General features: G+C 43.0%; 1 protein-coding gene across 1 annotated transcript; it reads left to right on the forward strand.

Moving 5' to 3' along the window:
* Window positions 1–919: 919 nt before the first annotated feature.
* On the forward strand, window positions 920–13,338 carry peli2 (pellino E3 ubiquitin protein ligase family member 2). The gene is made up of 6 exons (XM_076749373.1): window positions 920–1,224; window positions 6,157–6,286; window positions 8,600–8,701; window positions 9,694–9,891; window positions 10,049–10,237; window positions 10,339–13,338. Exons 1-6 carry the CDS (start codon window positions 1,148–1,150, stop codon window positions 10,915–10,917), a joined length of 1,275 nt encoding a protein of 424 aa, XP_076605488.1. The 5' UTR covers window positions 920–1,147; the 3' UTR covers window positions 10,918–13,338.
* The last annotated feature ends 5,050 nt before the right edge of the window (window positions 13,339–18,388 follow it).

The raw sequence follows: 18,388 nt of genomic DNA on the forward strand, positions 1-18,388 counted from the left end.
AATTAAGCAAGTTACTGGTTTTTAGTGGTATTATTAGGCTGGTTTGCATCTTCTCAAATGGAGCCAGGTGACTAATAAGATTTTACAAAAGGAATAAGCATGTGTCTGGAGTCTTGCAACCAACAAAAGGAAAGATGAAAACAGGACAACAAAATTAAATGGTCGACATGAGTAATGGTGATGTGTAAATGAGTGTTCCAGGCATGCAGAGAAATAGTGATGTTATTATGCTGCGTAATCAATTACATGCATTATCCAACTGGAATAGAATTATAACCAAATTAAGTTCTTGAAAGGTTCCAAGGGGTGACCAATAAAAAGCAGCAAATCTGATTTCACCATCCTTTCACTGGCTTCATGATCTCAGTCAGGAAATGTAACAGGATGACTATTTTCACTGCCACACTTTTTGTTGGCTCATTGAGGCCTGTGTAACTTTATACATAGTACTCATATCTAATAACATATGTCGTCATTGATACATTTGTCCTGAAAATGAAGTGAGTCATGTAATGCCATCAGTCACGAGATGTCATTAAGACAAGCGTATAAACCCTTATTCTCGTTAGACACAAGAAACTGGAAACTTTGCAAGCATATCACGAAAAGTATGATCCCTTTAAGAATTCCCAGATTGTACTCTTTGTTTACATAACACAGGGTACGATCCATGCACCATGAGAGGTGGCAAAAGTAGGTATTTTTACTCGAAATACAATAACGATGTTTATCTAGGAGTAAATCAAACGCAGAATATTTCTCTCTGGTGTAATTAATAACTTTTAGTAAGTATATACAGCACATTTCGGTCAAAACAGTAGCTTAAACCTAGATTTGGTTTAGACCCCACCTACAAAAAGTAAAGAACAAGAGAATGGTACATTCCGGCCCTGCTCCTCGCTGTTTTTGTATCTGCTTCAGAGCGGATTCAACCGCCAAGTAAGTTACGTTTTGCTATGTCACGCTCAAGAAGTTTGAGCCCAGTTTATATATAGAAAACTGCATTGGTGTGGTCACAGAGACATATGCCGCCGGATATATGATCTGAAATGAGAGCCTGTCGTGTTTTTTGAACGGAATTCCTGGTGATTTTTGAGCCGCTGTTATTACTGTATAGCTAACGTTACACAGTGAAGCCAGAAGCCTCATGTTTTCGTCAAGCCAAGAGGAGCACTGCGCCCCGTCCAAAGACCCAGTGAAATACGGGGAGCTGGTGGTGCTGGGGTAAGTTAAGCCTTGTCGATATATATTTTGTTAGAATCTTACTTTACAGACTCCTTCGGGAGCGTGAGAGCGAGTATTTGTCTTGAGGAAGTTTCACAAGAGGGCACTCACGTAGCTAACTTAGCGACGTAGCGACTGTAAGTTATCGAATATAAGATACGGGCTTTCAGTAAGGGGTTTTATCACAGGGAAAAGTCGAGTTTCCTACAGCTCACTCTTTTAATATATTCACGGAAACGTTAAGCCCCGTGGAGATTCACGCGCTCACGTTACCCCACTAATAAGACACGTGCGCAATCAGAGATGTGTACATTTCAGTTGTGTTGAGTTGTTGACGATGCTTCATTCGCCTATAGCCGGGAAAGAAACAAAAGCATCGCCACGTTTGAACCAAACGATATCCAGCAAATAGATGCGTTCAGGACAACTTCAGCAGCCGAGCTGAAATGAATCCTTTACTCAGCAACTCTGGCCGGGCGCTCCTTCTCCCACCGTAAAGTTGGATTCGTGGGGTGTAAGGAATTCGGAAGTGGTGATCGTCCCCTCCCCCAGTCCCCACGGTTCTTCCTATTTTCAGCCACTATCTGTAGCTCAGACCGTACAACTTTACATCTGCTGGGCAAACAAACCACTGTCCCGCACACATCCACTACAAGGTCATGGTTTGCATTGTTGTTTCATTTGCATAAAGATTGGCCCACAGATTATTGTTGCATTAAATGGTTTGAAATCACACACCTGGCTTGTCCCAACGCTCAAAATGATTGTTTTACAGTCTCTAGTGTCTGCTGCTCACATGGTCAGGTAGGGGGCTTAACTGTTATCGGGCGTTTGGACCACTGCAGACCAACACCATTGGAGGAATGAGGGATATGAATGAAATCCTACATATTAGATTTTATACCATAATATCAATGTATATCTCTATATTACGTTTTTTATACAATGCATTTTCGTTTAAAGCCCCTTGAGGCAAATTGTGATTTGGGATATTGGGCAACAGCATGCAATAAAGTTGATTTTATGTCACATTTATACAAAAATCACACCACAATATTGCCATAAAACAGTCCTGATCACTAATTTCAGTATTTTACACAGTGGCCTGGTACTACCAGAGATAGAAAAGAGACAGCTTCCACAGAATAGATATTGCGTGTCCGTAGACAAATTTCTATCATCTCATCGCAAACTCACTGAAGGTACACTTGTCTTTTTAATCAAAGTACCTTTTCTGAATGGTAGAGATGACAATGAGCACTTTAGAATGATCATTTTACCTCTCACCTCTGCCAGTAATCTTTATTAGGATGGGGTATCAAACCCAAATACTGTTGGTACCAAATGCAATGTGTACATGGCACAGAATACTAAAAACTGTCTAACAAATTGGTCTGCCAATTATTATCTTTATTCATCATTTGCCCTCAGATTGCTTTTTTTGTCTGACCAACTGTCCTAAATCCAAAGATGTTCAGATTGTTTTCAGATTAAGTGCTGAAAGTTGACATCAAATGCCTAATCAGATCTTGTTTCATGATTTTACCAGATACATCCTGACCTAAACTTTGCCCATTCTAGGCTGTTTTATTATGTTTAGACAGTATGTACATACTAGTACTTGCACATCTTTTGTTAAGTTTAAAAACAAGGCTTTTGTAGAAAAAAATTATACTTTTGAATCAGGTTTTATAGTTTTGGCATGGATACTGAAACATCACATTGGCACTAGTATTGCAAAATTTCAAACAATACCCAGCCCTAATCTGTTGATGTAAGACACACAAAGCAGTGGCATTACTATACATGTCTCATCCTGCCATTGAGTAATACCTGCTGTGGATTTTTCTTTGTTTGTCAGAACGATTTCAAAATCACTAGAGTTTTGTTTTTTCAGGATTTGTTCAAGAGAAACTGCTGCCAGTTATCATTCTCAACAATTGTGTTTGTATTTATAAACTGTCATGGGCAACTGCAGCTGCCACAAATGATGGAAAACACCTGCTGTGTCATCAATGAATGGAGTCTGGCCAGTACTGCGACTCACTTGAAAGTTTTTAAGACTTTAAATGAATATTTTCAGGTGTTTATACTGTGGGGTTTACAATAGTGTGCTTGAAATGAGTTGCTCATAAAGGTTATATACACAGCGCATGGTAGAGTGTGGTTTCGTCCCTTGCCCTCCACCCATACACTCACAGCCACACTGCTTATTACAAGGGACAGAAAGTGCTGACTGCTTATTACCCCAGGCTGAGCATGTGGCACGTTTGAGGCTGATACTTTTGTTCTCTTCCAGACATAAAGACACATGTTTGAATCAGATGTGACGGGTGTATAATCACTACCATGACATCACATCCTATTGATAAAACTGATGGTAGACAAGATAGCTGACAGCATGGAACAAAGCTTGTTTGAGCAGCAGTTCCCTCAGTGGTTTGTTGCCATGACCATGGTGACTCTTATTACTTGCATGGCTGCCCCCCATCTCTGCCTGGGTGGATTGGTGCTGGTCAGTGAGGAGGGTGGGAGGGCTGCATGGGTATCCTGGAAATGAAAGGATGGATTGATCAGGGCTCAGCCTTTGCCTCTCCTCAGCTTCCTCTGTCCATTGTGGCTGGGAGACTGGGCCTTTTGATTGAACTTCGAGCATTTCTCCCTAAAGAACCGCTCAGTAGAGGAAGTGTACAAGTCAGGTTTTTGGTACAAATTGGCACTGATTGTTGAGATGTGATGCCTTTTTTCCCAGTTGACTGATGGCTGCCTCCCATGTAGTGATGATGTACCATTGATGTGTTTCTACAGTTTAGATTGACCTATTCGTAGCACTAATAGCATGTAGTTGTACTTTGCATCATAATGTGACCTCTGCAACACGTTCTGTGACCCTTCAAAGCCACCCGGCCTCTGTATCATGCTAATGGGGTTATAACAACTCAGCATATCTTGTCCTCATTCTGCAAACACTAGCCTTTCATGTTAGCATAAGAGGTGGGAGGTGCTGTTGGCTCCTTAGTGCAACCCTGGAGGATAGGTGATATGCCAGAGTCTTCTAATCCCTGCTTCTAAGTATTGGAAGGTAAATCCGCTGTCTGCCTGGCACAGGTCAAAAGGGAAAGTGATCACAATTAGTTGGAGCACAGCTTTAAAGAGCCTGTCCTACCTAATGTGACGGTGGCAGTTCCTAGATGACAGAATATTGTTCCTCAATGCAATGATGAATAGAAGGCATGTGTGGTGTTTCTCAAAGAGCCAGGGTTATATTCTGCAGCTGGAATTCATCGTGGCGAAAATGCTAAGCTGCATATCATCTTATTGTGTGTTGTATGCGAGACATTCAGGCACAGGTACCCAGCAGATTGACTCCCCCAACTAAAGAGAAATCTGAATAATATATAGGCCTAGCTGCTCTTTATTTAGGAGGGAAGTTTCTAGGACAGGTCTGATGAAATTGGAGTGTAGAGTCGGCACTCTGATACATTGGCTTCAAAAGTGTTGTTGAATGAGAGATCATCTGTATTTCTGTTTCATATGGATCTTCTTAAGCATTAAGACCACATAGGATTAAAATGTTTATAGTCTCTGATTAATAAACGTACTGTCAGAGCAACTCTAACATTGTTTTTTTTACTTTCTTTCCTGTACCTTGTTACCAGAATGGATGTCTTTTTAATGCAACATGTTAAGGAAAACCACTATTAGACAATAATCCACAATAGCAGTCAAAGCTGAAGGGTCTTTGCAAAAGTGAATAATTTAAACATTATAAACAGCACTAATGCAATTATATCTCCACTGTTATTTTGTAATTTTCTTCCTGCTGTCAGTGCATTAGTTGTAGTTTTGTCCACAGTATTATCCATTGCCTCTCGAGCTCTCTGTGGGTGGCTTGTCCTACAGGCCAGCTTTGTGCACTGTGCTGACTGGGACCATGTGTTTCCGTGCGTGGCCAGCCGTGTGGAGACATGGGACAGGTGGACTAGCTTTGGAGGGAGGTGGGGAGGAGCAGAAAGGGGCTCTTATTGCTAGTGTCACATTTGCGTTGCAACAAGGAGGACAAAACGCCACATTGTGTAGTGGTTGGTGGAATTTGGTCCCTTATCATATTCATTGCTATGCAAACTTGAGGTTTTTCATAGAGATATTTCCGTTGTGCAAAGTGGCTGTTCAGCACACTGTGGTTACATGTGAGTGTGTGACAGAAGGTCTGTGTGTTGGATGGGAGTAGAGCATGGGGTGTCCCAGCTGTAGGAACCAGCTGGTGGATGGGGAGAGGACCAGTCCTACCGGAAGGGGCTTCTTCATTCACAAGGAGCTGCCGAGGCTAGGTGCCCCACAGCAGACTGAAGGGCAAAAGTGGAATCTGGTATTGAGAAGTGAAAACAGAGAACGCTCCTAGATGCTCCTCTGGTCGCGCTGAGGCCTTGAAATCGAGATCTTGGAGCTTTCTGCATCAGTGTATAAAATTCAGCAATGAGAGAGAGAGAATGAGTTTCAGTCATGTGAGCCAGGCCTCTATCCAGACTGTGCGTTCCCAAAGTGATCGCAAACCTGACTTGCATCTTAAAACCTGCTCCTGCCTGGGACACAGAGCAAAAGAACAGCTGCAGTTTGCACAGAGCTGGCTCACTGATCACCAGTACCAGAGAGCATTATGTAATAGGAGACATTATCCAAGGTAACGCTTAGTTTGCTAATAGGGTGCATTAGATTGCCAGTGATGTAATGCATGGCAAAGCTCCTTTTCAAAATGCATGAATGTTTCTAATTTCCCATGTTTACTTGTATGATTACAAGAATTTTGCCTTTAAATCACATTAGACACATCTTTTTGTCACTGAAAAAAAAACCCAAAACGTTTGTGTTCTCATAAAAAATTAACTGTGAATTTGCTGTCCTTCCCTCCACCCCCACCCCCTTCTGTGACAGGTACAATGGCTCTCTGCCCAATGGAGATCGGGGTAGACGGAAAAGCAGATTTGCGCTATACAGGAGGACTAAAGCCAATGGTGTTAAGCCAAGCACTGTGCACATCCTTAACACACCCCAGGAGAGCAAGGTACAGAACACATCGGAGGGTGAATAAGCGATTCATTGAACAGACTCTCAGTAAGAATTAACAACGGTCTGCTTGTCTCCTGATGTACATTTTGCTCATAAATGTATACAAGCATGCAAATGAATAGCTAAGACAGAAGGTGGTGAGTGATTTTGTTAATGTACTTGATTTGAATTCATATTGTGATTGAACTCGTTCTCTGAAGGAAAGTCTTGAAAAACAAAACCGACATTTTGAGAGCGGCAGAGTGGGTTTTCAGTGATTTCAGTAGCTTATGGAACGTGCAGTAAACTCCTTTACATTATTGTTGGCAGACCTTGATGTTGACATTTCCAGTACAATAACTCTGGTTCCTAGCCGGGCCTCATGGCTTTTCTTTGCACCGGAGTGCCTGCCAGAAACTGCCCCATCAAGTATAACATGTCTGCCTTCATGCATTCCTGCCTTTGGTTCCCAAGTAAAACTCTAAACAAGGCAGAGGACCTGCTTACCTCTGCACCTCTTCGAGGCCAGTATTCCAGACATTTGTTGGGAGTTTAGCTCGCTGGCCAAAGGCTCCCTGGTTCAGGTTACTCTCACCTTGTGGAACTTGACTCCTGATATCTGCTTAGCGTTTTTTTTTTTGTGACAGAGGCTTTTTTTCATTGCAGATTGTGCATCACTCCATTCGAGTTTGAGCTGAATGTTTTGCCGCAGTGGTCAATGAAATATGGCTGAATGTTTCTAATGCTCCGCACTGCAAGCTGTTTCTCAGACAGTTTACTCAGAAAACCATCTTGCATTGGACCTGGCCTTTTTTACTGCACAGCTCAGCTGAGCAAAGAGTGCCATTTGCACAGTTGGTCATGGACGGTTTTCAGAGTGGGAACTGCTCTGAGCTTCTTCCCCTTTCACCACTCTTCCTCTCTGCCACCCTGTAACCAGGCCTGGGATTAGGAGGGTGAACTGAGGAGGAAGTTGTTGCAGTTGCCTGACCCTGCCTTCCCAGCTGTACACAAGATCAAAAATAGCCATTCCTTAGAGACAAGCAGTGTGGCGAGCTTAATTTGAGGAGAGCCTTCTTTTTGCGTACGGAGTAAAGCGAACCAAGCCACCTCCACTCGTATTCTGTTATTTTCTTTTCTAAAGCAATCCCCCATCCTACTCCAGCTCCCTCACAGCGTAGCAGTCTCGTACCAGTGAGCTGAGAATGCTCTGTGGCTCAGAAGCTGAGAGGGAAAGCTCACGTGTCTGTGCACACTCTGGTGTTCATGACAGATAATGTGGAGCTCCTGCGATGCCACTGCCAGCCTCGTATTCAAATTCTGCCCCTGCTTTCTCATCTCCCCACTTGATCTCAATTAGTGCATTTGTGCATGTGGGATTGTTGGCATTGGCCTTCCTTCGGGGGTCAGATGGCCTGTGGCTTTGTTTTTATTTTCACTACTTCAACTGGGGGAGGGGGTGAATGACATTTTTAGGGGCAGTGTTGTGCTTAAATATATGTTTCTGGTTGGAGCGTGCATGAACTTCTCTGAACAGGTGGAGCACCATTTGTTTGTAGCAGCACAGTCGAGACAAGACTGCATGTGATGATGACATTTGTCCCCGTCTGTCTCTGAGGTTACAGCAGAGCGCTGATGACCCACTTTCTCTCTCCCTCATTCCCTTTTGCACGTGACAAAGGGCGTGCGTGTGTGTGTGTGTATGTGTGTGTGTCGGGGGGTGTTTTGGATATGGAATTTGCAGATTAGAGCGGGATGATAGTGGCATGTGGTAAAGTGTTGACGGGAGCTATGCCTGAGTGGCTTTAACCCACCCTCCGTCACTACACTGCCTGAGACAGCTCAGCTGGTAGGCGAGCTTGTGTTAACTCAGTTCAGTTTATGGTCACTGTCATGGGAGTGTGACTTTACACACTCTCTGCTGTTTCTCTACCAGACATTCGTGCCACAGATCTGTGGTTTTAGGTAATATAATGTAGAAATGTTCTGACTTGAATGTGTGCTATAAAACTAAACAAAATATAAATTATTATATAAAGCCTGCACATTGTTTAGTTGTAAATGGCAGGGTGTAAATGAGGATATATATATATATTCTCTTCTGACTAGCTCTGTAGTTGTTGAATCTTAGCTGTTTTGCCCTGATCTGTTATTTAACCTCAGCAACAGTGCAATTATTGCATAAGGATATGGTAGTAAACAGTAAAACACTGTGTGTTGTTGTTGTTGCTGTGCTTCCAGTTAAACCGTTAAAATATGCATTGGTTGTGCTTAATATGGCATCACAATGTGTGGCATGTTTTGTAATGACTTGTTTGTTATATTTCAGGCTGTGAACTGTAAAGGCCAACACAGCATCTCCTACACGCTGTCCAGAAACCACACGGTGGTGGTGGAGTACAGCCATGATAAAGACACAGACATGTTTCAGGTAAAAACCCACCAAATGACACCGTTGCCTGTATGTACAGTGCTTCTGAATAACCTGCATTTCATTAGGACAATTTTTTTACAGTCCTAATCCAAATGTACAACATGCAGTTTAATACTATGTATGATGATGAAGAAAAGCATCAAAACCGTACATTTGATTATCAAAATAGCTGCCATGACTGAGCTGTTCCTCTTTACATTTAATTAAGAATATTTGCAGCTATGCCTTCAAAGTCTGTGCACATTTTCTCCATTCCTGAACCATAGGCTCCTCTAGGGAGTCCATGTGACCAGCATGTGTACTGTCAACTGTTCTGTCTGTAGCATTAATCTGAATGTACAGCAAGGAGATGATGACCAGAGGAAAGTTAACACTGCAGACACGTGCTTCACATTCAGCTCTGTATTGTGTCCATGTGTCTGTGAACAACAGTGAATAAATAGAAACAGACACAGCAGACAGGGGGGAAACTGTTCAAAAAAATAGGACTCCGGGACAATTTGAGATGTAAAAAAGAGGAAATGAAAGGGGGAAATGCTTATTTTTACCTCTGCTTGTTCAGCTTGAGAACTGTTTGGACATTTTTCAGTGTCACACTCTGCGGTCTGCTCAAAATAAGTCTGAAATATTATTTTGCCGGAAAAAAATAGAAACTTGGATTCTCTTCAGAGATGCTCTGATATAACAACATGCTACTGTATGAGACTTTGTAGACCAAAGTGTGTTGCGTCTCAGCATTTTTAACACACACACACACACACACACACACACACACACACACACAGAGCAATGTGATCTTGTGCGCGGTCATTCAAATGTCAAACCACCACAAACTACCAAATGGTTGAGCTGCTGGGAAGCAGAACAGTTCAGAGTTCAGATATCTGCAGGGAATTAAAAAGAAAATCTTTTCATCCATGTTGATATACTGACAAGAGACCATATAATAATATATCATGATATTGATTAATGACTGTGCTGTTTTGTAGATTGGGCGTTCCACTGAGAGTCCCATAGACTTTGTGGTGACTGACACAATAGCAGGAGGCCAGGAGGGAGAGGAGACTCCCATCACACAGAGCACCATCTCCCGTTTTGCCTGCCGCGTTGTCTGTGAACGCAACCCGCCCTTCACTGCTCGCATCTACGCCGCTGGTTTCGATTCTTCCAAAAACATCTTCCTTGGGGTAATTACTATTTAGTGTACCACCTATTTACGCTGCTGTCTTAATGGAAGGTTGGTGTATCCACTTTGCGCCCTCTAAATCCATTAGTTTTAACAAAATAAACTTGTGTGCCACACAACACATCGGTTTGCATCACCATGGTCTCTCACGCCTACAGGAAAAAGCCGCAAAATGGAAGAACCCTGATGGTCACATGGATGGACTAACAACCAATGGTGTGCTGGTAATGCACCCCAAGGGTGGGTTCACAGAGGAATCAAAGCCTGGCGTGTGGAGAGAGATCTCTGTTTGTGGGGATGTTTACACACTGAGAGAGACCCGCTCAGCGCAGACCCCGGGCAAACTGGTCAGTAGCTTCATACATAACGTAACTGAGGCATCATGGAGTATTAAGCAGATGTTTATCAATTCTTTCTTTCTTTTTCTTTATGGCATCACCCTCTGCAGGTGGAGAACGAGAGCAATATACTGCAGGACGGCTCCCTGGTGGATCTATGTGGAGCCACTTTGCTGTGGCGTACTGCAGAAGGCCTCTTCCACACTCCCACCCAAAAGCATCTGGAGGCCCTCAGGCAGGAGATCAATGCAGCACGGCCCCAGTGCCCCGTAGGCCTCAACACGCTCGCCTTTCCCAGCATGCAGCGCAGCCGTGCCCTGTCCTCTCTGGAGGACAAGCAGCCGTGGGTCTACTTGGCCTGTGGTCACGTGCACGGTTATCACAACTGGGGCCACCGTTCGGAGCAGGAGCCTAACACTCAACGAGAGTGTCCCATGTGCCGTGTAGTCGGGCCCTACGTGCCGCTGTGGCTGGGCTGTGAGGCTGCCTTCTACGTGGACACAGGTGCTCCCACGCATGCCTTTGTGCCATGTGGACACGTGTGTTCAGAGAAGTCAGTCAAGTACTGGGCGGAGATCCCTCTGCCCCACGGCACCCACGCCTTCCACGCTGCCTGCCCCTTCTGTGCCACCCAGCTCAGTCTCACCCAGGGCTGTTCCAAGCTAATCTTCCAGGGCCCGGTGGACTGAGCTCAAGGGTCCTGCTCTGGCAGAGATGATTAGACAGGAATGCCAACATGCTGTGAAACTCTTCCGATTATTTTGTGCTTTCTTTTGTTCATGTAAGCCAGCTGTGGAAAGGAGCAAGTCCTCTCAAGTTCTGGTCATATACTGTGGATTCTGCACAACAGAGAGCCATTACAGATTGTTCAGGGCCTCTTGTGGCTGTGTGGATGGCCACTGTGGGACACAGAGATGTGGAGCATACCGGACCACAGATTCCTGGCTCCTCTAGAATGAAAACACTGTCTCAGCTGTCCTGCCAACCAACCGCTTTAAACAAGGCTCGGGCAACGGGCTGTTTAAAACTACAATGGCTGCTGGTTTTCCATCATAGGGCCATAGAATTAAGGTTGCAAAAGGAGTGAATTGCTTTGAATCAAACTAAGCAGAAAACAGCGGTGTAGTTGGGACTGTCAGGAATGAAAACGAGGGCGAGGTGGTTTATACTTAAATTCCTGGTGGGTCTGAGACAAAGTTTTTACAGAGCCAGACAGCTGGACTGTTGGCTGGGAGAAAAGCCAGGAGAAACTTGGGCTCTAACTAGTTAAGTGCTCCCTGTTGCCCTGACGGCCCTGAACCCTTAGTGGCATCTTGATCACGTAGCTCTCCGGTTTTGGCTTCCATATGCTGAACAAACTTTGCGGAGGTGGGGAGGCGGGGAGACTTTTTGTGTATAGCGATATAATCCAGTGCCTCGAATCCCATTAAACTGTGGGAATATTTTTCATAAATGAGACAAGATATTTTGTTGAAGGCAAAAGGAGAGATAGTTTTGCAAATATAAGGTAATGACAGCCCACATGGATTCCTCACATTTATATCTGACAGAAGAGGTATTTTACTACACTGAGGCCCTTGTACTGTTTTGTAATGCAAATATTAATATATTTTTCTCCTGCATAATGTGTGTGAGAATGTTTGAGAGTGTATGCATGCATGTGCGATTGTGTGTGTGATTGTGTGTGTGTGTGTGTGGGTTGGACTGTGTGGGTGCCCTTGGGCTTTGTTTAAATCGCCCTGCATCATTTCACCCCAATCCCCTTTCTATGATCTCGCCCACCACCCAAACCGCTACTGGAGAGAACACAGGAATTAAAACGACCTTGCAGGGTTTGACAATGAATGTACTGAAATACATCGACTCTCCTCACTAGTGGTGCTTCAGTTACACAAATTGCTTCCTCAATGGCTGAGCTTTTAACGGTATCGATAAGGTCGTCATCGGAGCTGTACTACCATATGCATCAGCCACACCTGCTTGCTAGCCTGCGAGCTAGCTGTGTCCCTGCCCCACACACATGTACTGTATTCAGTCTGCACTGTTGTTAGCTTTATCCCGTGCTGGGTCTGATCCAATGATTTGTACGCTGTCAAACCTGGGCACAGTCTCAGCAGCATCCAGAGATTATACCAAATATAAGGAGGAGCTGTTTTCTCTCCACATGCAAGATGTAACGACCACTCTCTCTGATCCAAAGTGTTTCTGTAAACAATCCTAAACCCAAACTGCTGCTATGGTGGAATGTTGACAGCTCTGGATTACAGTCAAGGCTGTTCAGTGGCTCGCAAACCAGCGCCATGGGAATAATGATATTATCGCACACCATGCCAAATTTGGTAAGTTCTATTGTGTGTGGATGAGTCAAGTTGTCCAGAACAAAGTAGCAGATGAATTGAAACTAAAGAATCTGGGACAAATCTGTGCATTCTTCTGAGATGTTAGCTTGCAAGACTGTGCCCATATGTAGAGTGTAGTTGAAGGCATTCACTCTGACACTAGCTTATCAAATATGTTACTGAGCATTAAAATTCTGAGATGTTGAGGGTAGCGTTCCTATCGTATCATTCAGATTTCCTTACAGGTTGCGTTATGATGAATACAATTCAGGGGTATGGATGTGGGGCAAAATGCAGTTTGATTTAGGGCTCCTGGACTTCACAAAAAAGCTCTGATCTCAGCAGCAGCGGTGGACTGCTGGGAGTATTTTACCTTTTATTTGGTTCCCTCCTAAGAGAAAGATAACTAGCATTCTTAAAAGCATCAGCAGCATTATGCTTCTCTCAATACCACAGAGCATTTCTGAATGGCTTGATTTCTTCCGATTTTACATAACTGCCAGGCAGGGTCAAGTACTAAGCCACATACTGTACAGTAGCATTCCTTTCCAACACTTTCAGCTCAAACACTGTGCCCATTGCTTAAGACCGTGTTCTGTAGCAGCTGCCGAGTAGCTGCCTCAAACATTCCTCCTTGGTAAACATGGGTGGGGCCCTCAGTTCACCCAAGGGCTTGTTCTATGATTTTGTCTCTTACAGGAACTCTGTACACAAGCCATAGAACGCACTGATGCTCCCAATGCCTCCTTTGCAAAGAATAAAATATTTTTTAAAAATAACTTTCACGTGAGTTGGTTGTCTCTCTAATTTCAGGCCTTCTCTAAACCTGACAGTCGTGCTAAACGTCAGCCTCCCAGATGAGGCTGTGATAATGATTCAGTGACTTTTTGAAAAAGGTATGTGCGGTTGATGAGATTTTGTGCCTTTTGTGAGGCTGCTGCCTTTGAAGTCCAGATGTCTCAGCTGTGTACGCACAACATGGCAGTAATGTTTAATCACAGTTACATATGTGTTTCATCATTCCGCAGTGTGAGCATTTCCCTGCTATCTTGGTCGCCAAAATGGCTCTGGGTTTTGATAGCTCTATCAAACACAATATATATATATATATATATATTTTAAGATAAGGAACACACTTTTCTTGAAGTCTATTTTTTTCACATTTAATATATCTTATCACCCTCATCTTAATATTTACCACGGGAACTGACTGCATGGTGAAACATTCCCTGGTGATCAGTGCTGGGTGTAGTTTCCCTCTAAGGCCACAAGAGGGCACTATTTCCTCAACAATGAGATGTTGGCATTAAGCCCACCAAACCACTGAGCCTGCGGCATCCAGTAGCCACAGACACAGAGCAAAGAACTGCAAGTTTGATGTTTATTTTTATTAATACATCAAAATGTATATGAAACAAGAGAAATTGAATTAACTAAATTGGCATGCCCACAGACGCCTGGAAATCCTCTACATGTGCAATTACGCGGCCACAGGAGATGTATGTAGGCAATATATTTAAAATTGGACATTTACAGATTAATCTTTAACGTTCCACACGTACGTGTTTTTGTAATATTTTCAAATTAATTACACCGTACTTAGATTTGTTTCAGATTTAAATCCTGGCATCATGTGTTAGACATGCCTGACATATGCACAGTTTTGAGCAATTTTTAGCTTTTATTTTTAGCCTTTATTTTTATGTGCATGCAAAAATATTGTACGATGATGATGACATTTTCCATCATTCGCATGTGACTTCATCTCCTCTATAATAAGGGCACATGAAAGGGATTTAAATACATAACATGTCAGTTAGGCGTTTGCAGAGGAATGGAGCCGTGGGATGCCTTGCTTCCTAATTAACATTTCTGCAGTAGATGTGCGATGGGTTCATATGTCTGCACACTTGCCTGTTTTTCTGAATGACAGAAGAGACACTGAAGGTGACAGCATGCTAATTTTGAGATCACTCGGTGGCTCCCCTGCCTTAAGCAGGGCAGGGTTATGCAAATAAAGTGGAATGATACAATATATTTTTTTTCCTTGAACTAGCTTCCTGGATTAGAAAGTAAGGTTCATGTGCTATACTGATGCTGGTCTTTGTGAAAGACTGACACAAACCTCGGTACTTCTATCGTCACCTTTTTAAACCTAATTAACTTCTCACACTTCTCACTCACACACAACTCGATTTTACAACATCATATTATTCAGCTGCATCAGTTGCAGTATAACTGTACTAAAAAGTTCCTCCTCAGATAAATAACACACATTTATTGCCGCACAGAGTGGCTGACCAACCCGAGGGCCCATTCTGCAGGAGCAAAGAGACATGATCGCTGTCTGACCTTTCAAAACTCCACATCTGGAGTTATATAAGAATAAGAATGGTGCAGGAGATGCACAGCTGTGGCTCCTGACAAATTCTTATTGAATGAGCGAAGTGTTGAGAGAGATGTCAATGAATACAGCGAGCAAGCTTGATATGAAAAGAGGTGCAATTTAGCATGAACCTCCATAAAGTTGGGGACTCACAACAGAAACAAGAGAGGCTGATATCTTAACTTTTAGCTCCTATAGAATGAGTGAAATGTAAAAAATGCTGAGTCCTACATTTCCCATAATGCAATGCAAAGCAGCAGAAGCACAGTCTGTTATACGACTGTTTTCATGAGCTGGGTGGTACTCCTCCAGAAGAGCAACCTAACTTTGTGTCACACTGGTGGAGCGTCTCTTTAAGTAGTAGCAAGGAAGAGGACACACTGACCTGTGCGGTGATAATAATAATAATAATAATAATAATAATAATAATAATAACATTATAGTTTGGGAATTAATTGCAATGCAGTGGCTTCAAAATATTGTTGCTTTGTAGTCCACTAAAATCTGCTCTGTGAGTTGACAAAATCTATAAGACTTGCATTATAAAGCCATTTTCTTGGGTAGACATTTTTTTTTTTTTAAATTGGAGGTTTTTACCTGACGACATCCAGCAATATGTAGGTTGGCGTATAATGTGCAACAGCTGTGTGTCACATAGCAGAAAGTAGCTTGAAGTAGCTGTTTAGTGGCTGTTTTTTCTTTCCGCCCTGAGACCTAACATGTGACATGCCACAGGTGGCTGTGGGCTGTGTGCCAAGCTATCAGCAGGACACCTTAGCTGGCAAGTTGAAGGCTGTGATATTTACCTCAATTACCCAGCATGCAACTGTGAGGCAAATTATATGCAGATCATCATCTGTAAATAAGAGATAGTGCTCTTCTCCTCGCGTAAATTAAGTAACAGCACATACAACCCTCAGAAGCAAACACAAGACACATTTGTCTCCGCGTTTTTTAATACAGTAAACTTGGCAGCAATTTTTTTATCTCCCGGCAAATTGGACCGCCATGGCACAGTGGCACATATTGGACGGTGTTGTTAATTCCTCACTATTTCAGTCTTGTGTGGTTAGTCACTATTTGTTACACCGACTGTTCTCGTCACTGCTCTGATGTTTTGCTGTAAGTTGGCTTCACCTTTCTTTATCCGCGCCCAAGGTCAAACACCTCACACAGGACTCTCACTTTTGATTCATTCGAGTTGATCTCGTCAAACAAAAGCATCCCATTTTTTTTGGGAGGGGGGGGTGCTTTTTCTGCTTGAGCTTTCAGCAAGCTTTGCAGGGGCACCATTACACAATTCAAGCTGTATGTGGTGCAGTTTGAAGAGGATTATGATGATATCGGCCCTATTTACTATTTCATGTGGCTCTTGATGATACTTTGTACTCAGCCTACTCAGCTTATTACTTTCTCAATGAATAACAAATGAGTTGTCAAATAAAAGGCAAATAAACACAGGCTAAAGAGAAGCGGATACAAATATTTTATTAGAACATATGAGGGGAAAATAGGTTTGGAGAATCAAGCATTAAATTCAAACATTAAGAGTGTACCTCTTTGAGCCTCCGATGCCCTCTTTCTCTCATCTGCTCTTACAGAAGCACATGTGGCGTCTTGCCTACTCATCCAAACAAGAGGACAAATTACTTTAATTATGGAGTAATTGCAGAGTCTTGTGTTAATTAAATCTTTATCAGTTCAAGTAAGTGGATTTCTCCCACATGGAAACCATGCAGAGACGTGCTGTCTTGCCCCCCTCCCCCAGTGCCCCCATTGCTCTGTCTAAATTTTTCCACCAACACCACAGTCTGAGGCCATCTTTTATTCTCAGCCTCACCAGACTCACTCTCTCTCTCTCTCTCTCTCTCTCTCTCTCTCTCTCTCTCTCTCTCTCTCTCACCCCTGAAATGATTGGGATTAGTGTCATTCGTGGACGGGGGTTGTTTTACCAACTCCGTCAGTCACCAGCTGTTTCGTAAAAATACCATAACAAACATGATAGCACCGGCGTGAGGGAGTGTCCTCCACTGGAAAATGAGATACAAGATTTATCTTAGGTTCCTGGTGTTTGACAAAATTGAATCCTCTCATTTTAATTGCTCTCGACTAGGTGTGCTGCTCCAGGCGATGGGAAACAGGAGCTCTGTATGTTGTCCCTTGTTCTCTTCAGACTATTATGCTCCATTGTGCAAAATGCCGATTATGATTTGCTTGATCCTTGTCATCTATCTTATTTAGGATCATTTAGGTAGCCACATGTTACAAAGGAACAGCAGAGCGCCCTGTTATTACGTGTGTTTGAGTCCCCTGCTTCCTGTAATGAGAACAGGATCACAGAGGAGAATTAATCTCTCTGAAGACTTATTCACTGGTTCAAGGTCTCACTACATTTTAGAGAAAATGCAGGAAAATTGACTTGTTTTGTTGATTTTTTTCGGCCCAGCATTTGATCAAAGGTTTGGAATATTAATATGAACACTTGTCATGTGTCTTGCAGCTTTTGCTTGACAGTTTTTTGCCCAGAATGTTGCTCCATGGTTTTCTGAGCAAAGGCAGAGCTGAATTTTGCGTGATAGGAAGTGGTAGGTCTCCAAAACGAAATTTACAAATCAAAATGATTATTTTCAGTGTCTACTGTAGCATATTGTGCCTAAAATGCGTGACGTTTTGTTATATTTCTAAGGGAAAGTCAAATGAGCACGGGTCACACCTCCTCGAACGCAAATACCACCGTTTTTGATCTTTTAACGTCTACAGTATGTGGATTTTGGCTTGTGGACACTCTCAGTGAGCAAGTGTTTAGTATAGTGAGACTGTTTATGGGACGGTGAATGGGTGTAATATGGCTGTGAAGCAGATTCAAAAGGGCTTAACTGGATTACACCTCATTTCAAGGATGCTTAAGGTAAGATTAAAACAGATATGTGGTAAGTGAGGAAAATACAAAATCAAATAGATGGAATTTCACTCGGTGGTCTCGTAAGCCACTTGCCCATGCGTGGCTATGCTATCCTGTGTGCTTTTGTGAGGCAGCGAGTTGAAAAAAATCAGCAACAATCAGATGAGACAATATGTAGATTGTTGGTGTAAAAGGGATTGAGCAGAGGAAACATACGCACATTTCAAACAACAGTTTTGCTCTGTTGGACCGTCACAATTCACCATTAATGCCCTTTCTTATCTCATGCTACAAATCCCCAGAGCTGGAACATTAGAAGTCTCTAATCACACACACTGGCACACATTGAGTGTGTGTCCATGCACTCTAGCACCACACACACACACACACACACACACACACACACACACACACACACACACACACACACACACAGAAAATCACACAAGTCACATAGAATCTGAAAAGATAATGAATTTAATACCACTGCTATTACAGTCAACTAATGTTTGTTAATAGCTTGGTGCCATATG

Source organism: Chaetodon auriga, chromosome 14 (assembly GCF_051107435.1).
Source record: "Chaetodon auriga isolate fChaAug3 chromosome 14, fChaAug3.hap1, whole genome shotgun sequence".
Classification (NCBI taxonomy): domain Eukaryota; kingdom Metazoa; phylum Chordata; class Actinopteri; order Chaetodontiformes; family Chaetodontidae; genus Chaetodon; species Chaetodon auriga.